Source organism: Manduca sexta, unplaced genomic scaffold (assembly GCF_014839805.1).
Source record: "Manduca sexta isolate Smith_Timp_Sample1 unplaced genomic scaffold, JHU_Msex_v1.0 HiC_scaffold_1847, whole genome shotgun sequence".
In the NCBI taxonomy this organism is placed as follows: Eukaryota; Metazoa; Arthropoda; class Insecta; order Lepidoptera; family Sphingidae; genus Manduca; species Manduca sexta.
In genome coordinates, this window is record NW_023592752.1 from 1 (window position 1) to 27,315 (window position 27,315).

A 27,315-nucleotide genomic window follows, 5' to 3' on the forward strand; every position below is an offset into this window, starting at 1 on the left:
ATAAAAGCGGCGATAGGCGATAGCCTAGTTGGGTGTGGAACGGACTGCCAAGACGAATGTCCGCAGGTTCAAATCACAAGGGCACACACCTCTGACTTTTTTAAAATCATGTGTGTATTCTTTGTGAATTTATCGTTCGCTTTAACGGTGAAGGAAAACATCGTGAGGAAACCTGCACATCTGAGAAGTTCTCTATAGGAATTTCGAAGGTGTGTGAAGTCTACCAATCCGCACTAGGCCATCGTGGTGGACTAAGGTCTAATCCCTCTCAGTAGTAGAGGGAGGCCCGTGCTCAGCAGTGGGCAAGTATATAATACAGGGCTGATATTATTATTATTATTATTATATATTAATGGGACATCAGGCATAATTTACCTAACTTCTTACTTATTATAATATTCAATTTAAATATCTAAGTTTGAAGAGGTTTAGATGTTAGAAGTAAACAAAGCACTGAAAGGATTTGGATGAAATTTAGCATACACGAAGACAGTGTCCTGCATTGCATAAAGGCTACTTTTTATCCCGGAAAACGACTTGTTGGGATATATTTCCAGAAATATATTTTTTGTCAATGAAGTCGCTTATAATAATATTCATTATCAACATTTTATTTTCTGTTCTTCTACTGTTGGGCACAGTATATGGACCTTAATACCAATTAGAGATATTGGTCTTTAGTAAAAAAATTTTGCGTCGTCAATGACGCAATTGATGTATGAACATTTTAACTATTATAATTCTGTGAGAATGATTTTAATGTGGTTAACAACATTCGTATAGATATGTACCTGCATCGCCCAAAGTGGATTTACAAAGAGCCGTAAATTGTATACTACTTAACTGAATGGGCGTGCAAGTTGTAATTATCATTTATGTAAGTGGAGCCTGTAACTGTTGAGCAGCTGATCAAACTGTTCATTACTTAGTGGAGGACTCCACCACCAGGGACTTCCAAGGTGGTTTACCGGATTTGCACCAGGTGACACCAGAGGCTGAAACATGGTTGCCGAAACTCGATATAGATATTTGATGATGAATATTTTATCAGAACACAACGCCATACGATAATAATAATAACAAATATGTTATAAATTACCAAAACAATGCACGACAAATGGGATTTGTGATATAAATGCTATTTTCTGAAAGCAATGAAAATCTCATTAAGATAATATCGGTATTAAAAGAATGATGCCTTTCGTGACACAACGCAAATTATTTGCAATATTTATTGCACCCGTGCGATTTCTTTCACATCAGATGGCTAATGGCCTGTAACGACCGTGTGTGACAAACATTATTCTCGATATTAAAATTCACTGATTGTCTCAGTAGCGTAGTTGGTACGGTACGACTGCAATGTTGAGGTCTCAGGTTCGATTACCAGGTCGGGCAGTGATATTGGGTTTTCTACGTATCAAGAATTTTGGAATTTATGCCCCAAATGGCGATAGGTTCGCCCCTATCACATCGCAGGACAGAATACAGGCGGCGAAATGCGGGTGCACTAGTTGCGTCTTTGCCTACTCCTTCGGGTATAAAGGCGTGAGCATGTGTTTAAAAGTCATGCAGATTCCATTATGTATTTTAAACGTAAGAGTTATCTCACTAATATTTTTAGGGCGTTACGATGTTTGATTGAAGTAAACGCCGAAACTGCTGAACGGATGAAATTTAGCATTCAGGTACATCATAACCCAAATTTACGTATAGGCTACATGTACACACACTTGTACTTTGATTTAAGGGAAGGTGTATTACGTGAAAGAATTCGCGAGCAACATCTAATATTAAAAATATTTTTCAAACTGAGACTTATTTTTCAGAGTTCTCCAGAGACGTTGGCGACAAACGGAAGGTGTCAAGCAATATCGAACTTTATTTACTTGGAAAAATACGTGAAATTGCACTCCTTTTAAATCCAAGATTGAATGCAATAAAATTGACGACTCGCCTTGTAAAACGATCTTTGGGGACCTGTTTGCTGGATAAACGATTGAAAGTGATTTTTTCTTTCAAAAACAATCCCACGAGTAAAGCATTCGAGAATATATCAAGAATTTGTTTGTTTGAATTTGTTGTATAGACAATCTTACTTCTTACATAAAAACGAAAATATTTCGATGTTTGTTGGAGTAAATGGAAAAACCGCTGTGCTGATTCAGACGAAATTCGTCAGTCTGACCATGTCCTTGATCACCATATTATGATAATATTTATTCCAGAAAGGTACACTTAGCACTTTAAAGTAAACTAAAGTCATAATAGTATATAGTTCTTTAAGGTAAAGTAGCACTTTCATATATTTTATACTAACCAGGGAAATAAAAAACTTGCTTTGTAGGGCGTCACTTTTGCTTTATCTTTTAAAGTTAACGTTTTTAGTACAAGTATTTATTTTTTCTCTGACATGGCGACGTTTTTCTCAGGATATAAATTTGACCTTGACTTCAATGACTACCTTATTCGTCATACCTACGATACATTTTACTTCGATAGATATGTGAACTGTGTACCTTTATTCATTAGCTTTAGAAGCACTCACCTATATTTTCATAAGCCATGATGTTGATGGCCGCCTCAAAACCAACACAATCACAATTCTGAATGCACATTAATTATATCTACCGGAACGCTAATTAGAAACTACTGTGAGCCTAAAATGACAAAGAGTCAACCGCATGCTCCTAGTGTTACTAAATATGAGCTCCATTCTGTATTTAAAGGACAAATTGAAGTCAGGTGTTTTGTGATATGACTAAATACTATTTTTCGTCGCCTTACTCTTTAGTCTTATTTTTTTATTTCCACATACAACTATTTTACAAGTAATAGGTACAATAGCGTAGTACAATAGTTATTATACAGGGTGTCCTAGAAAGTAGTGTCAAGCGGAGGTCCAGAGATAGAGCACCCCTTGGGCTACCCGAATCACCCCCATGTATGTTCCGCGATTTTTCATAGTTTTCGAGTTATGAATATTTTTCAGAATTTTTGAGAAATTTTGATTTGAACAATTAAATGTTTTCTTTTTAAAAAAGTAGAAGACTTATTCGAGATTTTTTTATTGCAACTAAATTTATATTAGTTGTACTTTTTTGCTAAAAACAACCAGCTTCGTAACTTTAATGAAAATTATGAAAATGTTGGTATAAAGTGAAAAACTTACGTTCTATGAATTATAACTTAAATTTTCTTCTTTAATTGAGAAAAGTAAACAGGTGACTTCGTGGTTCTAAAGTAGGTCAAAAACTTCTCCAGACTCTCAACTTACATGTTAATTAAAAAAACACAGTCCTTCATGGTGGCAATTTTGGCTAAAATCAGCCTTAAAAGACAGCAAGGTGGAAAATTCTTAAAATAATTATATATGTTTACGGTTCCAGACGTAGTCTTAAACGGTGTGCTACTAACCGTAGTTTTCAATACACTTCACGATAGCTATTCGATCAATTGTGAAAATGGACCAATCAGAAAAACCTTTTTAACATGCTTACAAATGATTGATTTTGGGCGATTTTTTCTTTTTCACATTTTTATTACTTCACGTGCCTTACATTACGCATCTGACGATCTATCTTCTCCTGACACCTTATACTTTGCACGTATCATAACTTTAAAGTAAGCCCATGCAGACGAAAGTTCGGGTGTATCATGATCTGCCGTGTTCTAAAAAATACCTCCAACATAACCATTTAGAATCAACGGGTTGGAGTAATAGACTCCAAGAGTGACGCGACCGTACACGATCCTAAATGATTGGATAATGATGTCCATACCGGACTTGATGACTATTAAACGGGAAACGACAAGGAACTGTTTGCTGATGAATTGAGTCCCAACGACTATGATGATGGAGACTTGATCCCAATTCTAGTTGGACACGTCGATTTCGATGACCACGGATCAATAGTTTGAATATAAAAAATAATAAATAGAAATATATTTTAAACCTACAGACATTCATTGAACTTGCTGTCATACTTCTTGGCAGTCCATCCCACTCCCAACTAGGTTATTGCCGCTATTATGGTTTGAATAAAGCAATCGAAATAATTTGTAAGCACGTCAGACGTACATCATACGCGTATCATATTTTCTCTCATTCGTGGAGTTCTACCGAATATATCATCCTGCACAGATGCAGTAACTTTTCAACTTTGCAAATTCAAAACGTGACCGCAATGCAATGTGTGACTAATTAATTAAACATAATTACAAATTTCGTTCTGATTCGTCCATTTTCGAATTGAATGCGCTTAGGTTTATTAATCATTAGAAAATAACTTCTAACCTTGTATATATTTACAATCCCAAGGAAAGCCAGTTTGTCTCTCGATGCCGCTGCCACGGCATCCTTGAAGGTTTTATACTCAGCAGATATGTGTAGCGCTTGGCTTTCTAAGGGGTATTGCAGGCCCCCAATCACGTGCTCCGAAGGCCAGTGGAGGGTTAGTGAGTGGAAGAGATATCTTCTGCTATGAGCCGCTCCACCGCATACTAGAGGTCGGTCTACTTTGTTCCATTTGCCGTAGAGGGTTACTGAAATAAGACATTTAGAAGCAATGAAGGGTTTTGTTTTATGCAGACCATAATTTTCGACCTACCGTTGTACTTCAATTATAGTAATCTAGTTATTTTAAATGGAGAAAAACGTTGTACCTTTTTACAAGCACGCACGGAACAGTGTGAGATTTGGTATGATTAAAGTTCATATAAAGGAGTGTAGAAAAATAAAATGTACGTATCCTTAATATTTACTAGAATAATAGGTATATTAAATTCGGCGGTCGAATTTCAAGCACTAGACGATCATTAGTAATGATAATTAATACACAAGTAATTATTACCAGTAAATTTCGTAAAGAAAACTGTAATGATTTGCAGTATTAACAATTAAGTGTGAAAGAAGATTGATAGAAACTATGTCATCGAAAATAATGAGAAAAATGCAATAATTAGCATTCTAATAAATAGTTCACATAATATATAAACTACTAACTAAGTATCTTTGCCATTGAAAGATATTACGTATAAAATGCGACTAAATCCTGACATAACGATTTCTTCCCTGCAAGGTTGGCTCAAAGATATCGTTCTAAAGCCGTAAAGCTGTTCATTGTTCACCTTGTGGCATTAACATTATCGCTGTCTCTGTTTCTTATAGTATTATTGTACAATATTAAGCGTCGTATTCACAAACGTTACTTAGCTAAGTACGGAGTTTATTAAAAATACTAGCTTCCGCTCGCAGCTTCGCCCGCGTGGATTTCGGACTTCAAAAATGGAGCCAGTCGCGAACGTTCGAGAATGTTCGTTTTACGAAGCTACTCGCTAGGTAATTCGCTAGCCTCTAGGTGCCAAGCAAGCCGCCTGCCTGTGCGTTCGCGACCTTATATATATACAAAAATAATCCTTATAGCATGATTCAGTATTCACGCATGATGGCTTATTATTAGCGTATTTCATGTATAACTTTGGTGTTTCTATACCGATTTCTATGATTCTTTTTTATGGAATATTTAATTAATAATGTTAACTTTTATAATTAGCGATGACTGAGAGTGTTATAAACGTAAGAGTAGACAAATATAATGAGAATGCTTCGAACTGCTAAGCTATCGGGAGTTACACGTGTTATTGTGAGTCAACCATAAAAGATAGACATATGCTGTGGTTGGATATTTTTACATAATTTTAAGGAGAACATTTCCGTCATACATGATTTCTGTATAGCTTTAACCATTAAGCTTGCACACGCGACGGAAGCTTAAAAAATGGAGTAACTTCTCCCGTTTTCCCAACATTTCCCTTCACTGCTCTGCTCCTATTAATTGTAGCGTGATGAAAAGTATACTATAACTAGCACAGGAGTATGAAAAATAATTGTACCAAGTTTCGTTAAAATCCGTCGAGTAGTTTTTGTTTCTATAACGGTTATACAGACAGACAGACAGACAGACAGACAGACAAAAATTTTACTAATTGCATTTTTGGCATCAGTATCGATCCCTAATCACCCCCTGATAGTTATTTTGGAAATATATTTCATGTACAGAATTGACCTCTCTACAGATTCATTATAAGTATAGATAGATAACGGGGCGCTGTGATTAGTTAATATTGAGATATATTTTTAATATTGCTTTAAATGACAAGACGAGCTTGCCTTTCGCCTGATAGTTAGCAATACGACCGCCAATAAACAGCAGTAACACCATTCAACACCTTGAATTCCGAGGCATTATTTAGTATTCCACTGCGTTCGCCATCCTAAGACATGAGATGTTAAGTCTCATTATGTTCAGTAGTTACTTTGGCTGCAATGTCCTTCCCGGAACACAACTGTGACTTCATACACCTGCTTGGCGGCAGAAATAGACATTACGGTGGTACCTGCCCAGGCAGACTCTCACATATGAAAGCCTACCACCAATGAATCCCTTTACTTCAGTTGGATGTCAGGTAAACAAAGTTAAATAAAGACAGAAAACAATGAAATTTTTGACACTGCGTCCGATCGAACTGTGCGAGCTAATGTACTGTTTGTGAATATGGGTGTAAGTCCATTAAGTTCTAAGCTATTCGGATTTATTACTCATTCTGGTTTGAGTACCATAATTTTGTTTATTTATGCAGCAGTAATAAGCATTGTCGCAGCTAAAGTTATAGTTAAAGTAATAAAAATAAATGTTGAGAATAATATAACTGTTTTATCATTAAAATAACATGTCTAAGTTCAAGATGGTGTCCCTGTTCAAGATGAGTCGTAGCGTCTACAACGTAGCCAGCGATTTCTTATGGATTCAGCGTCAAAAGTACCAAATCTGCATTGAAAAATCTTTGATTTCTTCTTCTTAGAAGACATTAGCATATACAAACAGCTTATTGGTATTCCGTCGAGTAGTGCAATCTACCTGCGCTCGAGACAAATATAGTAACAAGCAATGTGACGCCAAATTCATCGTGAATTGTCAATTGTATTTTGTTTTTTAAGCGGCGATAGCCTAGTTGGGTGTGGAACGGACTGCTAAGACGAATGACCGCAGGTTCAAATCCCAAGGGCACACACCTCTGATTTTTTTAAAATCATGTGTGTATTCTTTGTGAATTTATCGTTCGCTTTAATGGTGAAGGTGAACCTGCACATCTGAGAAGTTCTCTATAGGAATTTTGAAGGTTTGTGAAGTCTACCAACCCGCACTAGGCCAGCGTGGTGGACTAAGGCCTAAGCCCTCTCAGTAGTAGAGGAGGCTTAGTTATTTTCTGGTCGATCCCGATAATTAATCCAAATAATTTAAAAGCGTTGTTATCTAACTTTATTTCTAATTGATCCATTTTCTTTTTTTTCTTGGTCGATTTGGATCGGTCGTGAAAATGCACTATACATACATGGGCGCCGCCAAGATTAGTAATAGAGGGGTTCATCTACACGTACGTAGTACATTACATAATATCATTAAGTATTTTTTTGCAAATTCAAATCGGTCGGGTTTTTGAAAATGCAAATGCAAAATAAAAAAAAAACTCTTTGGTCGATAATTCCCATTGTTGCATATTTATCCAGTGGCTTATGTTTATTGTGATTTATTTCTGTTCAGGGGGATACATGTGCACCTTGCACGCTCATCGCTACGCCCAAGCACACATACATACTCACGGATTTTAAATCATCAAGTACTGCACTGTTTTTATGTACTTGAATGTGAATTTGTTAAAATTGTTTTACACTGTAATTCCTTTAAACAATTACTATAAGTGAAGACTTGTCATTGGCTTTTTGTTGCAACACCTTTGTTAATTATATATTATTTTAAGCTGTTAGTCTTCCATATAATATAAATAAATAAATAAATAAATAAATTTTATCCCCGAAGGGATAGGCATAGGCGCGCTCTGGTGTATCCACTTTCCACCGTGCGCAACTCATCCTGTGATAAGCCTTATCATTTTTTTATTTACTTATGTTAAAGTGTACAGACTTAATGCTGACATTCTCTACTAGTTGGTGCAGAAAATATTTTTAGTTTTCTTCCACAGAAGTCTATCTAAGTGCATCTGTATGAAATAGCAATCTCCCAAGCCTTGAGGGAACGATCATTCTGTTTCTGAGTGCAATTTGCGTGTTACAGTTACCTCGAATAAATTGTCCAGTATGAGATTCATTGCATGTATTAATTATGTAGGACTTTACTTGTTCGTGATTTTCTTTATTTTGATTTTTTATTATTACTTTGGAGTTTGGAATTCATGTCCGATATGGCGAGAGGCTCGTCCTCTATCATACCATGGAACGGAACACACAATAATTAAATAGTTTACAATGGCAGTATTTTGACAAAAACAATGTTAAAAAAGTGGTCACACATTTAAGCTCGATTTGTGAAGAAGCATAGACGTAATATGACCAAACATCGTTAAAAAATCAACTTACAGCTCTGGCTATCCCGCACCACCCTCATGGACTTGGCTGGCACATTATAGTTGCAGAACAACAGTCGCCTGGCACCCCTCGCCTTCACCAGACCGCTGGCCGGCAGGTTCACAGGCGATTGAGATCTGCCGGCACATTCCGGAAATAATGTGGACCATTTGTTCTGATCTGCAATGAAAATTCTATTATTTGTAGGGGGACTATCTGTTTATAGTCTTAGTTTAAAAATCTTGGTCATTTTGATATTGTCTCTTAAGAATACAAGCTTGTGAAAAACGTAAACAGCTGAACGGAATTGGGTGAATTGGTACACGGACAGACCACGTCCTGGGTTAACACATAGGATACTTTTATTCCGGTTATTTGCTCCCACGGGAAATAGAAAGGGTGAGGGAGAAAGGCTTTTCACGTGGGCAAAGCCGCGAGCAACCCTTAGTTTTTTTTTATTCTTGGGAAATACTAATACCATAGCAGCTACAGCTTTTCATGTAGTCTGCGGTATTTTCTATATTACTTGGCGCTAACAAGACACGATATTTTATTCATATCAAACTCAACTGATATTATAACAATAACAAATTCATCGGAACTCTCACCTTTGTAATCCCACGCCTTTAGATTACCTAGAATTATGTAGGAGTTATTAATTATTTATAAATTCCAGAAACAATTTAGGCGCTATAACAGAGGTAAGTATGATTTTCTCAGAAAACACAAGTTACAGTTGCTTATGAATACCAATTTGAAGAGCCCTTCAAGATTAGGACAAGCAAAGGTAAACACGCGTCAGACTGTAAACTACGCGCGTCGAGCAGTTTTCGGCTGATAATGAAGTTTTGCAAAGGATTCCTTTGACAATTATAACTAATAAAGGTGCAAAACAATGCTACGAATGATTTATTTGCGTTCGCTGCGCTGTTTTTCACTGAGGGACCTTCATCTAAGAATAAATATTTAATTTGCTTGCCCATAAATGATTCGCGTTCGCCACGTTTTTTCAGCTATGTGACCTTTATCTAAGAATTAAAATTTGCTTGCATTCACACAAACGATTATTGCGGCTGATTCAAAATCTGACTGTTATAACCTATCACTGCGTCTGCTCGCATATTGACCGCGCGTGGCTCGCTTGAAAATCACACACGCTCTAAACAAGAACGCCATCCCAAACTGCTCAAACGGTACTATTCGCTTTGTTCAGCTTTTGGTTGGTGTTCAACATAGTTGGTTCAATAGTTGCGCGACATCTGTCGTATTGTCGCCTTTGTAGCATAAACTATTATATTTGTGTCGCTTCGCGGAGTTTCGGACGATATCCAATGAACCGAAACGATTCGCGAATGAGAACAGTTGCTCAATGTTTAACTACCGACCATTTTGTACAGACGTATATTAATATTGATATTAAAAACCCTATACCATATTCAGGAAAAGAAAATATAGAATGTAAACAAATATGTATGTAGATATTAAATTATCTATATTATATACGTTGTTATTGGAAAAATCGGACTTAAAGGGTTGTTTAAAATTTAGTTCGCCCCCCCCCCCGCGTATTAAAACATTCCTGTAAATCCCGCTGATTTTCACTGGAATAAAAACTAAAATAATACAGAACATTGTCTATTTGTCTGCTAAATACCATCAGGATCTGATCAGCAATTGCTGTGTTAACTACTTACAAAATTTTGATTTTTTCCAAAAAAATCGCTATTAATACGTGTAAGGAGACAATATCCTATAATTATATTTAGTTTTATTCCCTGAATATGGCATTAGGGTATAATAAACATGAAATATTACTTAAAAGTGGCGTCACTGTCTCTACACCGCTGGTTGCACGTTTACCGAATAAATACTGAAACAAAGAACATTTATTGTACATTGGAACCATTAAAGCAATATTTGATATTCCGTACAGAGCGAAAAGACAACGCACTAATGATTCACGAACGTAACAACAATTACATTTTATGTTACATAGTTTTACGTTCGATACAAGAAATTCTTTTGATCGAGCCATTTATTTTTATTAGTTGTACCACGAGCATATATACGTAGAAAGCATCAGATTACTTAGGAGTTGGATGTACGTACTATATAATATAGGTTATTATATCGGGAATTGTTTTGTTATTTCGCATATTCCGCATTTGCTCAACACTTTACCATTTATATAGAGTAACTAGGAAGGTAAAAATTTACTGAAGGCTCATTTAAAACACTTGATTGAAACATAATAATATTGCTTCTAACAACTGAGGTTATTTTGTTGTGTATTTTGTATTACTATTTACTTACGGAATTCCGTGGAGTTTTCATTTCGTGAAACCAACTCATGTCTGGAAACGTCGTGGGAAGATGGAAAACCCATACAGTTTTCGGCTAAAATAACAAATATAAATTAAATCGTATATTTGCTACCTGTTGATAACTGGCTCTTTACTCAGTAAGATTAGAATATATGTTTTTCCGTCATAAGAAAAAATACGTTTTTACATAGAATTATATACGGAAAAAAGTGTTTACGCTAATGTTACATATTAAATTAAAACTGTTATCCTGATTTTATTAAGGTTTTTATTTTATTTTTTACCACCGAATTTTGCGATGACAAACACCTGAATCCCCCTGTGACCATGAAGGCTGCAAAGTCTTCCTGACGTGTCGAAAACCGTGAAAAAAACCATAAAACCAGTTTAATTTCAACGTGGTTGCTGTTACACGCGGCTCTACCAGCTTGGAGTCTAATCATATAAATTACTTGCAGTGAACAACAGCTGTTGCAAAGACTCACAAAGCCGTATTTCATCCGATCCCTGGCTTCGTTGTCCAGTTGCCTTTGGATGTCATCCGCATCGTCGTAAAGTGTGTTCGCTCGGGACGTTGTCTGGTCTTGTGTCAACTCTGAAATCCAATGAAAGCTCCAAGGGATATTGTTTTAAGGTTATTTATATGGAGTGTTTGGTATTGGCCGCCGTGGTCGAAATTCAGGTAGTAGGTTATGGTTATAATTATTTGGAGTCGAACGGATGAATGAATGAAATTAATGAATCATGGATGGTTTTATGTGTGATTCAATGGGTGGTAAATTTTGAATGTAATGAGTAATAAGTAATGATTTCTGATTTGTTGTGACTTGGTTTAATTAGCAAACCAGTTGCGTCTGTGCATCGATGTTTTGAAGTCGAACTACATCTCTTATTTTACAACAATTATAAAATAAAATTACAATTACATTTCCTCAATAAATTACAAAGTTAAACAGGAACATTCAAGAACGATGGCAAATTAAATATTTTATGTTCCCTTCACGTTGCAAAAGCAATTTTAGGTAACCGCAATAATGAACAATTCCGCTGAATCATAAAGTTGAATTGTAATTTTAGCACCAGCCGCTAAATGTTAACCGATAATAAAAAATCTGTAAGCTGTAATATACCGTTTTATAGCTATGTTCGGAGCCAATTTGAATTTTATTAGGCGGCTTATGAAACGCTCTGTTAAATCTAGATTCATTGATCGCGCATTATATGAAAATTGTGAGAGTGTATGCTGAAATCATCACATAGTTTTTTTATTTCTTTGAATGAAGAGACGAGCATGCCGTTCGCCTGATGGTAAGCAATACGACCGCCCATAAACAGTATAAACACCATCCAGCACCTTGAATTACAAAGTATTGTTTGGTATTCCACTGCGCTCGCCCTCCTGAGACATAATGACATCTTAATATTATGTCCAGTAGTTACACTGGCCACAATATATATTTGCCATAGTTAACACGGTGTGAGTGCGCATGTCACATATTATGTACTAGGGATTCATTATAGGTATTTATACTTAATATTGGTACCTATTTATTACTTTTTGTCCTTGTTATTTTATTAACAGTACCTAATTTTTGCATGTTCCGACCTTTGTAGTATATTTTCCATGTTCCCCTTATAACTCATGCGCTAAGATGCATGGCATGAATGTTCAAGGCCTTTTTCTCAGGAGAGGGTCTTAAGCTAATTTATTAACTATGATGTTATAGCGAAAAAGTATTACTGATTTTAATACTAACTCGAAGAGCAATTACCATGTGTTTTACAAAACAAAAAGGCTATTTAGGCGCATCGATCAAGTACAAAACAATATAATATTGGATACACATAAATCATTATTCTTCTCGTATAACAATAATCCCGTATTTATCCCTTGTTAAACGACTGAAGCGTCGTATGCCAATTAAAAAAGGAATTAAAGGGAATGCCGAGTACACAACGTATCGCTCATTAATGAAAAACGATTACGAAGTTTCGTCACACACGGCCGATCAGGGGCTACTCAGGATCTGTTCAGTGCCTTTCATTAAGACGCTTCCCCGAACGAGCGGCCTTGAGCAATTCGCTCAATATTTGACGGCGCGCAAACTACATTCGGGAATATGCAAAGATTTACGAATGACTTCTTTAAAAAATATTCTTAGGTCTTTATGATAATTTTAAACTATCAAAATATTTCTTACTTCTTATATAATGGCGGTGTACTGTAGAAGATGTACGTAATAAATAATTTTACTGGCATTTAGATCATGAGATTGACGAAACAATATCGATATTATAAAAAAATTAAGTCTTACTATAAACTTGTTTTAGCGTTAAGAGGTGGTTAAGAATTGCTTAAATGGCTGTCAAAAACATCACCGGTTCCTAGTTTGAACCTAATGAGATGGCAAGATAGCGGGTTTTCACCTACACCTGATCGAGTAAATTTGTATTTTAACTAAGCATCACTATGCGCAATTTTTATTAGTAAGACTGAAATAATGATGTTTATCTAAAAATGCAGTTATCGCGCTGTTTTGCTGGAAGAGCATCTTAAACGCTTTGTGCAATAAATAATTCCAATCCGTTCTTTTAGTTCCATCGCGTAAACGAAATAATCAGATTTTTCAAAATGTTTAAAAATAGCTTATTATGATGGTTTATTTTCTTGATCAGATCAAAGATTAAAATTGACAGCGTATTGAAAATAGTCGAAAGTACGTCTCGGGAGGTTTTCAAATTGAATCGTTCGTTCAACCCTTTTTCAACACAGGAGAATCAATATCCAGATATCTGTCCGGCGCACTTGACTACACTGTTTTATCGACAAAAACCCCACTATGCTGCACTATCGCCCTTATGTCAAAGGTCGTAGTGTAGGCACATGTGCTCGGTCGGTAGTGTTAATTTTCGAACTTTACTCGTTCATCGAAATAATAAAATTTTTGGGTAGTACTGATTTTTTGCTAGCACCGTGAAGGACTGCACTGAACTGAAAAATATAACTTTAACAACTCGAGAATCTAACCCAAAATCTAACACCACAGTTGTACCACGTAAGCAACCAGCACTACCGAGGTCTTTTAATGTATTTGTCATTTTTTTGTATAGTGCGTTGTACACAATCCAGTCCAGATTTTGAACGTAGCCTTGTACCCAAACCTTTACACAGATAAATCTCAATTAAGGCAAACGATGAATGAACAAATTGAGTGAACAGAAAACGTATACAAATGATGTTAATTAATAATCACGGAATTTGTTACAAGTCAATTAATTAAATTACATGATATTAGACTTTATAAGGATGGGTTTATGAATACAAGTGCTTTGGGTATTACATTGATGGCTCTCACGTATTAGAATGTTAATAAAAATATATTACAAGCGCCTATTTTAATTAAATATTAATGTTTTAGTTAATACTTAAAAAAACATTTATAATCTATTTAAATTACATAGGTAGTTGAAAAATTATTTTATTTACCACAATTAATGTTTATTATAAGGGATCTCATATAAAATCTTTTTTTAATTTAGGACCCAATGCGTAGGAGTCATCGATGTTTCAAAAATTCACTTTAAAGTAAATCATTTAAAATTTATATTTTGTTATAAAGGCAAGTCACTAGTACCATTATTTATCAATGTGGAAGAGGTAAACAAAGTGTAAAGATCGCAGGTTCAAAGCACTTAGTGTCTGGCGTCTGCCTGCTTCTATGAGATAAGAGAGCTAATATGTATGAAACATAACTTTAGCATCATGCGGAGTACTGAGAATGGGAAAGAAAACATTTGTCACACTATTAATCACTGTTGACCTGTGGTTTCGTCCCGTGACATCATAAAACGAACCACAACTACCACGCACAACGGCCCGACCTACAACGGACTAAGTACGAAAAAACGAACTCCTTAACATAGAACATAGTCATATAAAGCAGTTGTAACCTATCATCAGTTCAATATGACTAATGTTAATACTTTGATTGCATTATAGTGCACAATTCGACTTTTATACCACGAAAGATCATTCACACGCGGATTCGCAGGCAAAACTCAGTAATGAATATTCCCAAAACTCATTCTTATCACGTTGCACGGTAAGCTACGCTCGTTGATGTAAAGGATTACCTGCATACTCCAATGTTTGTGCGAAAAATAAAATACAAAAAACCCTAATCTTCCCATCAGCAACCATATAATACAAATTGGAGTCACGCAAACAAAAACTCAATTTAAAAGAGACGTCAACAAGTCGGAAATGTCATGCAATGTTTGATTTATTGTTGAAATGAGTATTTACTGATTTCGTGTATGATCGTTAACATTTCCGACGACGGAAACGAATTACTTATAATTTGGAAAATAAATACACATCTCGTTGTGATTTCGTATGTTTACGCGAATGTTAGACATTGCAATAAAAGTATTTTGCAGATTTCTTTTACACTATAATTTTCTCCCGAGGTTTCAAGACGCCGGAGCTCATTCTGCGTAGATCCGACCATCAATAGATAAAACAATTAAAATGTTGTACTGAGATGTATATAGGTAGATATTGTAATTTTGACTTTTCGGACTAATACTTCAGTTTTCCATAAATCTATACTATTATATAAAGCTGAAGAGTTTGTTTGTTTGTTTGTTTGTTTGAACGCGCTAATCTCAGGAACTACCGGTCCAAACTGAAAAATTCTTTTTGCGTTGGATAGCCCTTTGTTCGTGAAGTGCTATAGGCTATATATCATCACGCTATACCCAATAGGAGCGGAGCAGTAATGGCTAATCTCAGGAACTACCGATTCGAACTGAAAAAATCTTTCTGTGTTGAATAGTCCTTTGTTTGTGGAGTGCTCAAAGTTATATATCATCACGCTATGACAAATAGGAGCGGAGCAGTAATGGCTAATCTCAGGAACTACCGGTTTCAACTGAAAAATTCGTTTTGTGTTGGATAGCCCTTTATTTGTGGAGCGCTATATGCTATATATCATCACGCTATGACCAATAGGAGCGGAGCAGTAATGGCTAATCTCAGGAACTACCGGGTTCAACTGAAAAATTCGTTTTGTGTTGGATAGCCCTTTATTTGTGGAGCGCTATAGGCTATATATCATCACGCTATGACCAATAGGAGCGGAACAGTAATAGCTAATCTTAGGAACTACCGGTTTGAACTGAAAAAATCTTTTTGTGTTGGATAGCCCTTTGTTCCTGGAGTGCTATAGGCTATATATCATCACACTATGACCAATAGGAGCGGAGCAGTAATGAAACATGTTGCAAAAACGGGGAAAAATTATTAGTTTTGAGAGCTTCCGTTGCGTGCGCTGCGTAAACGGTTAAAGTTATGCAACAATGATGTATGACGGGATTATTCCTATTAAAAAGTTCTAAAAAATATATTATAAAACAAAGTCCCCCGCTGCATCTGTCTGCCTGAACGTGTTAAACTCAAAAACTACCCAACGAATTAAGATGAAATTTGGTGAGGAGACAGTTTGAGACCCTGGAAAGGACATAGGCTCCCGGGAAATTACTACTTTTATAACGGAAAACTTTAGCCTGAAAAACTTTATAACGTGGGCGGAGCCGCGGGCAAAAGCTAGTATATTATAATTCTCTTCGCTTTTGTTCCCCACCCTCTCCCTTCGTGACCATTTTCCATATATATTATAATTCTCTTTGGTGACCATGAAGGCTGCAAAGTCGTCGAAACGTCAAGAGAAAATTATAATAATATAAAAAAACTGGGGCTAAATCCATAAAATAGGTATATTTCACCCATTACATTTTTATCCACGAAGGAGTAGACAGAGGCGGAACCACAGCATCCAGTTTGCAGTTTTTTTATTAGTGAAAGAACTTTCAGAATCAAAGGAATAGATGTGTAGATTAGTGGTTCAAATAAGAATATTTTTTTTCAGATTTATACAATGGATAGTATAAAACGATAAAAAGTATATAGCAATCAAAAAAGTCACACTCCATGAGTACTAAAGGATCTATTTCCTTTGATTTACACATTGCCTCTCAGCGATAAGCATTTTTGGAGTTTTTTTCACAGAATATGCGATTTGCGAGCACAATCTGCGAATAATACAATTCGGGCTATAGCCAGAATGTAATTCTACAATTGTTAACGCTAACGTCATGTATGAGAACTTTATTAGCGTTAACGATTTTAGATAGACATTTTCGCTACAGCGGCTGCTGAAGTTGGGATGGAAAATCCTGCAAAAGGTGCGGGACGTAAGTAATCTATGTAATGCAAAAAACTTATTTTTTCATTTTGGAATGAAAAGGCGTGAGTAAGGACTAATCTTTTAACAGTTATTCATATTTTTTCCTATTTTTACCTAATCTTTATTCTATTCAATTAATTATCTAAACAGAAAACGTTAATTTGGTTCGAGAGTTTTTCTAACATGAACGCCTAAAGATATCCCAAATAATGAATGCTGGATGTCACGACTTACGTCAAGCATGTCCCTTCCCATTGTTGAGTCGCATTCCGCCAAAATAATATCGCACAAAGAACGCTGTCTTATCATTTTTGTGAGCTTGAAACATCGTCGCTGGGTATTGTGAGAACTTTTGTATGCCTATTTATTTTTCATTAGGTTTTGCTTGTGGTATTGCTCGCGAGAAATGTTGTTTTAAAAGCGGCATATGTCTCCTTTGTATTCTTCAAGTTTATTGTAAAACGCTCTTTTTACAGTAAACATTATATTAGCAAAATAATTACAGAATACAATTTTAAACATTCTTTTGACAACGTCCAGCCAGAGAGAATAATAATAGAATAGTCGCCGCGTGAGATATCTTCTCTTCTGCCAGCCTGCCCGCGCAGCCGAATACTTCCGGAAATGCCCGATGTCATCGGCTAGGATAGCGGCGCGTAACATCGGCCATCCTGCAAAGTGAATACCAAAGGTATTCACAAACATAAATTTGAGAAAGCAGAACTGAATCGGATACTTATATTTTAAACATTTTTACCAGTAAATCACTAACTATTTCTGATCGATTAACTCTTTAATAAACCAATCAAGTCTTGCGTATCCACAATATCCAACAACTTATCCATTTTGCAATTAACTTTCACGCTATATGTGTATATAATTTATTTTTCGTTAGTACCTAAACCCCGTTTCCTTACTTCATTCCCAGCAACCAAAGACCTTCATTCTATTTATCCAAGTTTACATACAGTTAATGCTGAATACTAGTAGCAATCATAGAATGCTGAGAACCAAACTTAAGTTTAAAATAACACCCAGAACAATTAAACCTTTCAAAGCAAAACCTCCAATTAGTAAGACAGCAGTAAATGAAAAGGAATGAGAAGCACAACTAAAGAACTCCATAGAAGTCGCAAAGGAAGTTAACACACAAGATAATAAAACACACAATTAGGACTTATCAGCACACGATTCATACATATAAATAAGCATACGCAACATATACCAACTCAATCAAATCAATTAATCAAATGGTTTACGAGTAACACAGCATAAAGGCAAGAAGCGTTAGAAAAGTCATAACTGAAATTAATAAAATATTTAAAACTAACATGCGGAAGATTGCCATGCTTCCAGATTATAAACACAGAAAAAATGCATTCAAACGACCAGAGGCATTAAGAAAAAAAAGACGGGAAAATACAGACAGCGAAAAGAGATTAGATCCCCAGCATAAAGGATAAAAACGGCATAATAGAAACCACAATACGAGAGTCTCTATCAAAGCGACTTAATGCATCCAATAATTATACACATGCAGAAATACTACAGAAACAACAGATCCGACCATTAAAGAACCGGTACCGGAGACAATCTCTGAAACATAAAAGTAGTCAAATAAAACTCCAGGTGCAGAGAACATCAGCAATGAACTTCTCATCGAGAACAGGGACATTATTAACACCTACACTCACATAGTTATAGACTGAGGTCTTAAGAATAAATTAATTTCAAGTCAGTGGACAACAATTACTATTATACGACTACACAAGAAGATTGAAAAGAACATTTTTTTTTATTACTAGCTCTTCTAACCTAATCGATAACATAGGATGTACAGACTCCAAATTAAGAACGGATACATTAGCAACAGAACTGGGTGCACGACTTTCGAGAAGTGAACTCTACATGCAATAAAAGTAAATTAGGAAACAAGTTACATTGTGTTTGAATTAGTAATAACGAATTAGTTGAAGTCACAAATTAGGGACAGAATTTATTATTCCAAGTTTCTTAATCTGAGGTACTTTACCGCTAAAATACAAATTTCTTGAAGCATATTATTGTGGACTGATACATTCGCCACAAAGGCAAGTGATGACTATAATTGATTCGCCGTGTTGGCAAGTTGAAAGTCACTCTGTTATGGAGACGGTTGCCAGAACGAGAATCAGCAAAATTAAGTTTCTTTAACAAAACAGAGTTATCAATGTCAACGTTAACCCATTTTTGTAAAATAAAAAAGAAATGATATCTGCCATCTCGCGTCTTTATTCAGGAAAACTGATTTTAAATTGAGCAAATCTAGATTCGTAGCTTTGTAAACTGTGGCAGTGGTTATTCACGTGTGAAAAATGATACAGAAACTGCTTCTGGGCTCTCATACCAATCTCTGAATATGTTCGATGAATGACGGACTCCAGAGAGCATAGCAACATTCAAGATCAAATCGGACGAAACAACTAAAAATACGACAGAGATCTCGGGATCTTCAAAACTTTCGTTTGTTATAACAGAAAACCAATTGAAAGCGCAGTCTACCCCGTAACTATGAGTCGAATAGTCAGTTAAGCCACGCGTGTCAAGACACTTCCTAAATGGGATATTATTTAAAATATAAGAAACACTAAGAAGACTATAAATCTTAACAGTTTGAATAAATAACTATAGGTCTACAACTTGATGTCAAATATCTATAAAGTCCTCGCTAAAGTGGTTCTATATCGCAGGCATAACCAAGACACTGGACCAGATTCAACTAAGAGAACCAGCAGACTTAACCGTTACCCCAGTGTTTATAAAAACTGTCACTGGCGATCGAAGCCGATGTGGAGACATGTGATTTACAATTACACTACTCAAGTACAGCGATAGCTACACGTGTATGTTCCGCTTATATAAACAACCAGCACAGAGAGAACATGGCCAACATGGAATAAAAACAACTACAGCAATTTTCATATGCATTACATAATGTTGGCAACTCATCGGAACCAGGATTTGTACATAATTTTCGGTAATGACAATTTTACATTCCGTAAATTGGGCTCCGTAAATAGTATCGATACTGAAGCACACATCCGTCGCTACTTCTAACGAATATGTTTCAACTTTTTTAATTATTATAACACTACCTGTAATTTCTCGCCATATAATTACATATATACAAAATGACAATAACTGAACTCTAAACATACTTTTTTAACTATTTGATTAAAACATCAGCTTCTAATGACCCACTAAAATCAGAAGACATCCATCTCTGAAGTATCATCATGACATGAATTCCTTGTGCATGTCTGCTCGATAAAACCACGGTTAAAATATTATTATAGCAGTATAATAGATGTCAGTCGTAAGGTTTTATCTGATATTTTATTTTTTTTTTGTTCATAATGTTATTACCAACAATAAACCACCACCATGGTACACTTCAAAATTGCAAGAATACTCAAAGACAAATACAAATGTTTTTGCAATCTCAGATTACCATTCCCACTGTTTATCAAAAAATTGAGCGAAGATTAACCAACCAAGCTGAGTGTTACACCTAGTACGGCAACACAATCCAGTATACCATTTCAGAGTCACCATATTGTACCTTTATTCATTCGCAGAAATATTGCTCACATATTGTACCTTATTAATATACTTAGAGAGCATCAATTGTTCAGAGCCATTGGGTAAGTGCTATGTAAGAATACCAAACATTTCAATTAATAAGCCAGTGCTTTTCAATTTATCCAGAGTCCAAGTACAGACAGAATAGTTTTTCATCATGCTCCAAACCAGATCAGTGAGGGTATCTGGAACAGAAGATATGTATGTTATATTATATTATTATATTACATTTCTAAACAACAACGTTTGCTCTGTCTTATTTTCTTTACTCTGTTTTCCTAAATTGCATTTATACATCAACACAGTTGACTGGATTTTGGAACCTCGTATACCACAAATCACATAATATTGTACTCCTGCCGTATATTGTAGCTTAATCTCTTTATGTCAGACTGTAAGCTTTCCATGTAAGATTAATGAATTCACAGATATTATATATAGTTTATAATTAAATATAAACACTAAACCAGAAACAGAACTAGAAAAACAGAAAAGAAATTAAGTAAAACAGAATTAATGAAGCAGATCAGTAAAATAAAGCAGTCAAATCAGACAGAGTATGTTCTGACGTAGTGTTACCAGGTGTCTCGATGTGCGCGGAATATCCCGGTTATCAGAGTTCTGGAGACGCGTCCCGATTTGCGACTGATTGGGACATTAAATGTCCCGAAAATCAATAAATTTATCAAAAGACATTATTATCAAAAAATAAACAACACATCACATCACTAGCCCTGTAGGTATAGTTTTATTTTGTTCTGTTGTTTAGAGACACGACTGTATCGTGATCTATGATTCGATGTTAAAACAGAAATTGCAATGAAAACCAACATTAGCATGACCTGCAGTATTTTTTTTTGCGTTTCGACCTTCAACCTGGATCCCGATTTGTTTTACCTGTTGCCCGATTTCAAACAAATAGGACCTAGTAACACTAATCAGAATGCTCATGGCTACAGACGGAATATGATCAGAAGGCTCATGGCCACAGACAGAATATGATCAGAATGCTCATGACTACAGACAGAATATGATCAGAATGCTCATGGTTACAGACAGAATATGACCAGAATGGTCATTGCTACAGACAGAATATGATCAAAATGGTCACGGTTGCAGATAGAATATTATCAAAAGGCTCACGGCCACAGACAGATCAGATTAAATAAAATAAACAGTTACGCACGTTCGCATTGTCAGCCTGAAGTGTTGCGCCACTAATTTGACTTCACATGACTCCAGTCATTCCTGTCTCCAATGATTTAGTTTCTAAGAAAACACCCTCTAGTGAGCCAAGCAGCAGGCATAACGAAGTTTTTGTTATGAATGTCGTTAATCGTACTAATGTGCAGACATCAATTCCATATGCATTCCCAACATATTTACTTCAACAAACGTAGACGTTGCCATGGTAACTAAAATCTGAGAATCTGGTAATTTTAATTTTGGCATTCAATGATTCATCACAGATTTATTCTGATAGTTCTCTTCACATTCGAATTCAATGTAACTTCAAATTATCATTTGTATAATCCCACTTCTGAATGTAAAACGCTCTTTTTACAGTAAACATTATATTAGCAAAATAATTACAGAATACAATTTTAAACATTCTTTTGACAACGTCCAGCCAGAGAGAATAATAATAGAATAGTCGCCGCGTGAGATATCTTCTCTTCTGCCAGCCTGCCCGCGCAGCCGAATACTTCCGGAAACGCCCGATGTCATCGGCTAGGATAGCGGCGCGTAACATTATATTTACTACATACTAAATTTCTTCAGATCTATTTTAATGGTTTAGGTGTGAATGGGTATGAGAACGAGAGTAACTCATATTTATATTAGTAAAGATTTTAATATAATAATATCAGCCCTGTATTATGCCACAACTGGGCACGTTCCTTCTCTACTACTGAGAGGGATTAGGCCTTGGTCCACCACGCTGGCCTAGTGCGGATTGGTAGACTACACACATCCTCAAAATTCCGATAGAGAGCTTCTCAGGTATGCAGATTTCTTCACGATGTTTTGATTTAACGTTAAAGCAAGCAATAATTCACAGAACACAAACATAATTTTAGAAAAGTCAGAGGTATTGTGTGCCCTTGGGATTTGGATCTGAGGACATTCGTCCCGGCAGTCCGTTCCACACCCAACTAGGATATCGCCGCTTAATAGATTTTAATACATAGATATTTTTTGTTTTTACATTTGTGAATTTATATTAATATTTAATTTCCATCTTGCTATTCTGCCTATTCTGACGAACTCTCATAAGCTAACCCATTTTTGTAAAAAAATACATTCTAAAACATTATATTACCAAACATACTGTAGTGTACTCTTTATAAAAACAAGCCAACTTTCCCGTACTTTATCACTTTTGAACAGCAGACGATAAATGCTATTTGTATACGAGCCAATAAATACGAATGTTCAGCAATTGTACAGTTCACAAATTATAGCAGTCGTCGTAGTCGCTGTCTCGTCGCTAGCATTGTTTTTGCTGGCGTTTTTGTATTCAGTTTTTGTAGTAAACATCTGTCGCTGCAGACCATTGAAGTATACTCTGCAGACAAGATTGTTTTATTGTGTAGACAAACCAGAATTTAAATCAGTAGACACGTTTAGAACGTTCGCTATATTTATAAGGTAAGGTGTTCATAGTCGATATTGATTTGGCCAAAATTCACAAATATTTGGCCAAATACGCCGAGTATAATACTGGCAGGTCAATAATATCAGTGAAAGGAAAAAACAATATAAAATATATTCTTTATTAATGACGTCACCTTTACAGAATCATTTACTGATTAAAGATATTTGTAGCATGTTTACACCGTCTCTTACGCCTACAAGGTACTTTTTCTATCCTGTTTATTCTGGTAGGCTTTGGTTTAATTTTCTTATAAATAGAACAATTGTTTGTTAGACCTTCTTCCTTAATAAGATTTTATTAGTTACAGAGACGGTGCTAAGAACAATTTACTTAGACGTTTATGTAAATTGCTGACGTATTTTAAGAGTGTTTAGCATCGGGTAGGTAACTCCAGAGCTGGCTGACTTGATGTCACCATCGCTTAACAACCAAACATAAAAAAATCTTGGAGGAAGCTCTCAAGGTGTGCTTGGATTAGGGGTTGATAACCTGAGGAAATTTATTGCCCTCGACAATTATTCAAGTGTTAAAACATAAATAAGAGACGCTAAAAAGTTTAAAATACAATTTTATTCCACAGTACTAGGGGCTATTCACAGTATTAGAAGTATACTTTTACAACGATTTCTTTGTAACTGTCGATGTGCCTCGACCAACGCTCGTAACATCGACTACCATGCCACACGTTTTAACTTCTATAAGAAAAACATCAAGTGTCATCGGTGATATGAGCACAAATAATGTTATTATATTATGTCTAGAAATAATATCAATAACATAATTTTAAAGTAGGTAAATTAGCGTAAATATAAATTAGATATTCTTAACATATGTTACAGATTGTGAAAATTGTTTTTTTTTTTATATTTCGCTGGTACCTACGGCGTTTTGGTTAATATTTTGTATTCGTTCTTATGTTCTGCGTGAATGATTGCATTTGACTAAATTTAGTTCGAATTTTTTGAAATGCGTCTTTGTTAGAATCGTTCAACACCGTCTTAAACATGTTAAGCGGCTTTATCGACTTTATATTTTTAGACGGAATTCTATGTTGAAGGATCTTTTGTATCGTCGGATTCTTGTCCTTTGAATGTAAAGGTTTGACGCTTTGAATAGATTTTTACTTTAGGTTTATCATATAGGATTAAATGATTAATAGCCAATTGCTAACTTAATTGTCTAAGGTATCCCTTGGGTATACCAGTATCCCTGCTCTATCGAGCAGACGCTGTCTTAGCCGAAAATTTTACTAAACTTCAACAACTATTAGTTTTTATAAGCGAGGTTGGAATTAGCAAAACTCGTCTTCCACCACATTTTTCTTCTATGTATACAATCACAATAAGCCGACATCTACGAAGATCTTTTTTTTAACCTGACTACAAGTACGTTTGTTAGGCTGACAGGGGCTGGCTTATGCAAACGCGTCGAATTTTTAGTGAGCGCTGTAGGCGTTCGCAATACTTGAAAAATGAAGCGACTATGCTGAGGGCAACCTACTGACGTATTACGGAAATCGGCTCAGAATATCACTGTGAGAGGAGGAGATACCAACGATTATGGTAAAGAAGTTCGCGGTAAGTCGCATGCATGTAGAGTAATTAAAATTTTCCTGCTCGCTGGGTTTTGCAAATGGAACTTCTTGTGTAATATATTGCTGCAATAACTTGATGGTCTAAATTATTAGTAGTACAGTTTGCCAGCAACACGTTTGCGAAACACTTTAATGGGGTGATGTTAGTTTTCTTATTATTTGCTTTTTTACAATTATAGTGTTCCCTTTATTAGTTCTTTACCTCATCAATAGAGATTTAATTTAATTCACGATAAAAATATTTAGAAGTATTAATTTTGTAACCAGTTCGGTCAAGCATTTCCCGCGTGAACAAAACACCGGGATAAAAATTCCAATATATATTTAAAATGTCTATATAAAATCTCTATATAAAATTTCATCGAAATCGGTTCAGTGGTTCAGCAGTGAGAGCGTAATAGACAGACAGAGGGAGAGTCAGAGTTACTTTCGCATTTATAAGTATGGATGTACGAACGATTTCTAGCTATTTTCAAGGCAGCGTTGTACTGGGATGTAATGTTGTTTATCTATAACTTATTTATTTTTTAAAGAAAATAGGATCACATACAAGTTCGGAAAACATGTCATGTTTGAGGGATCGATGTTTGAGAGATAATAACTTCACATATATCGATTTTTTATGTACCTCATTTGTTCTTCAATCTACAATACAAGGTGTATTATGAAAGCGTGTTGCAGAAAAGGGCTGATTGATTAGTAATTTTATTTATCCATTGGCAAAAACAATTATTATAAATTACTAGCTGACCTACAGACGTCCCGTCTTAACTATGAATTTGCAGCGCGCATTCTGTCAATCGCTGACAGTTATTTCAAACAATTGACAGTTATATAAAATTAATACATTCGTTAAGTTTTCTTAAATTTTCAAATTTTCCACGCAATTTTTTGATTTTTTTCTTTCATAAGAACCTTCTCCTGACAATAACGAATACAACAAAAAAAAACATAGTGAAATCGGTCCACCCGTTCACGCGTGATGGCGTGACCAAGGGAAATAGGGATTCATTTTTATATATAAAGATTTTCCCTCAAACTAGGTCTTTATTAGTACATGTTTCCCAGTAGATAATCTTCGATACCACCTGCGACTTCGAAATAAAAAAAAATAAAGCTTCGTATACACTCGTTAACAAACAAGGCACAATATTGCCTGTAATTGACCACGTGTAATGATCAGTATATTTTTATATATTAAGTGGCAGGTATTTCGTATATTTTCCGGCTTGTGGATTGGGAGCGTTTGAAGAATTCCACCACTGTATTCAGCCTGGTGCTTACTGCTCAGAGGTCATTTTTACCACGGACTTGTACGCTCTGGAATGAGCTCCCTTCCAGTGTTATGACTTATCCTTCAAACGAGGTTTATAAAAGTTTAAGTTTTCCTTCACAGTAGTTTTCGCTATGTCCTCTGACATTGTCGACGTGCTTGGGCGATGGTGACCACTTACCAGGTGGAACTTTAGCTCGTCTGCTTTAGGATGCTATAAAATAAGAAATTGAAGAATTTTAGATAACATTGTATTATCATATAATTCTATATTTAACACGCCGTTTTCTAAATTAAAGGTATCGCCTAAAATAAGCGTCCTGTGAATTTTCTACGTAATATTGCCAGCATATTTTATTTTTTGTTAATATACTTTTATTATTAAAGTAGAACATAATACAATCCGTTTAAAAATCTTTTAATTTGTGTTGCAATTTTCTAGTGAATACACAGCTTAATGAAAGCTTTGCTACAGTTATTTGAACTTAATATTGGAGGTAAATACACTATGAATTGCTGTACTCTACTCTATCAGATAATCTACCCGATGTAGGTTGTAAATATATTACTTATTATTATATTTGCTTACCTCGCGGTTAGTTTGAGTAAATCCTGAATAGGGAAATATGAACAGTTAGAGATTTTAATTTAGTCGCTGTCTCTCCTTATGTCTCTTATTTAACACTACGAGAACACAAATTGTATTCTCGTAGGACGATTTCTTCGATCAAGCTTGCCTAGTGAGGAAATCGAAGAAAATAGTTCGCTGATACATTGCGATCAGTATAAACTTTGTTCTAGTGTTTTAACGTTTACTTTTCTTTGTATGTCATGTTCGATGTGTTTTGTTGTAGGTAATAAACAATTTTCATTCATTTTTAATTCTTCGGGTATTTTCGTCATAACTATAAGTTCTATTTGCTGATATTTCAATGGCATATAATAGTAGTTTTGGTCGTAAAGGCATTACAGAGCGTTATTTTCATTTATTTCTATCTAAAACAAAGATTTTAATTTTAAAATTAAAATCAGTCATCGGCTTACAAGACAAACCAAACAGCCAATTAAATATTAACTGAATTCGTAAGTTATTTCAAAGGAAACTAAATAAATAAAATATTTACTTTGAAAACTTGCAACATTCAAATACATTCAGAAGTCGGACAGTTTA

General features: G+C 35.3%; 1 protein-coding gene across 2 annotated transcripts; it reads right to left on the reverse strand.

Annotated features, from left to right (window-relative positions):
• Positions 1 to 4,297: 4,297 nt before the first annotated feature.
• On the reverse strand, positions 4,298 to 15,023 carry LOC119188403 (carbonic anhydrase 3-like; the record flags this gene model as incomplete). 2 transcript variants are annotated; one of them, XM_037445599.1, is given in 7 exon segments in its annotated part: positions 4,298 to 4,545; positions 8,438 to 8,605; positions 9,034 to 9,060; positions 10,241 to 10,295; positions 10,739 to 10,822; positions 11,235 to 11,344; positions 14,884 to 15,023. In XM_037445599.1, coding segments are annotated over 7 exon segments (759 nt in total), but the record flags the coding sequence as incomplete, so codon positions are not given.
• Between the last annotated feature and the right edge of the window lie 12,292 nt (positions 15,024 to 27,315).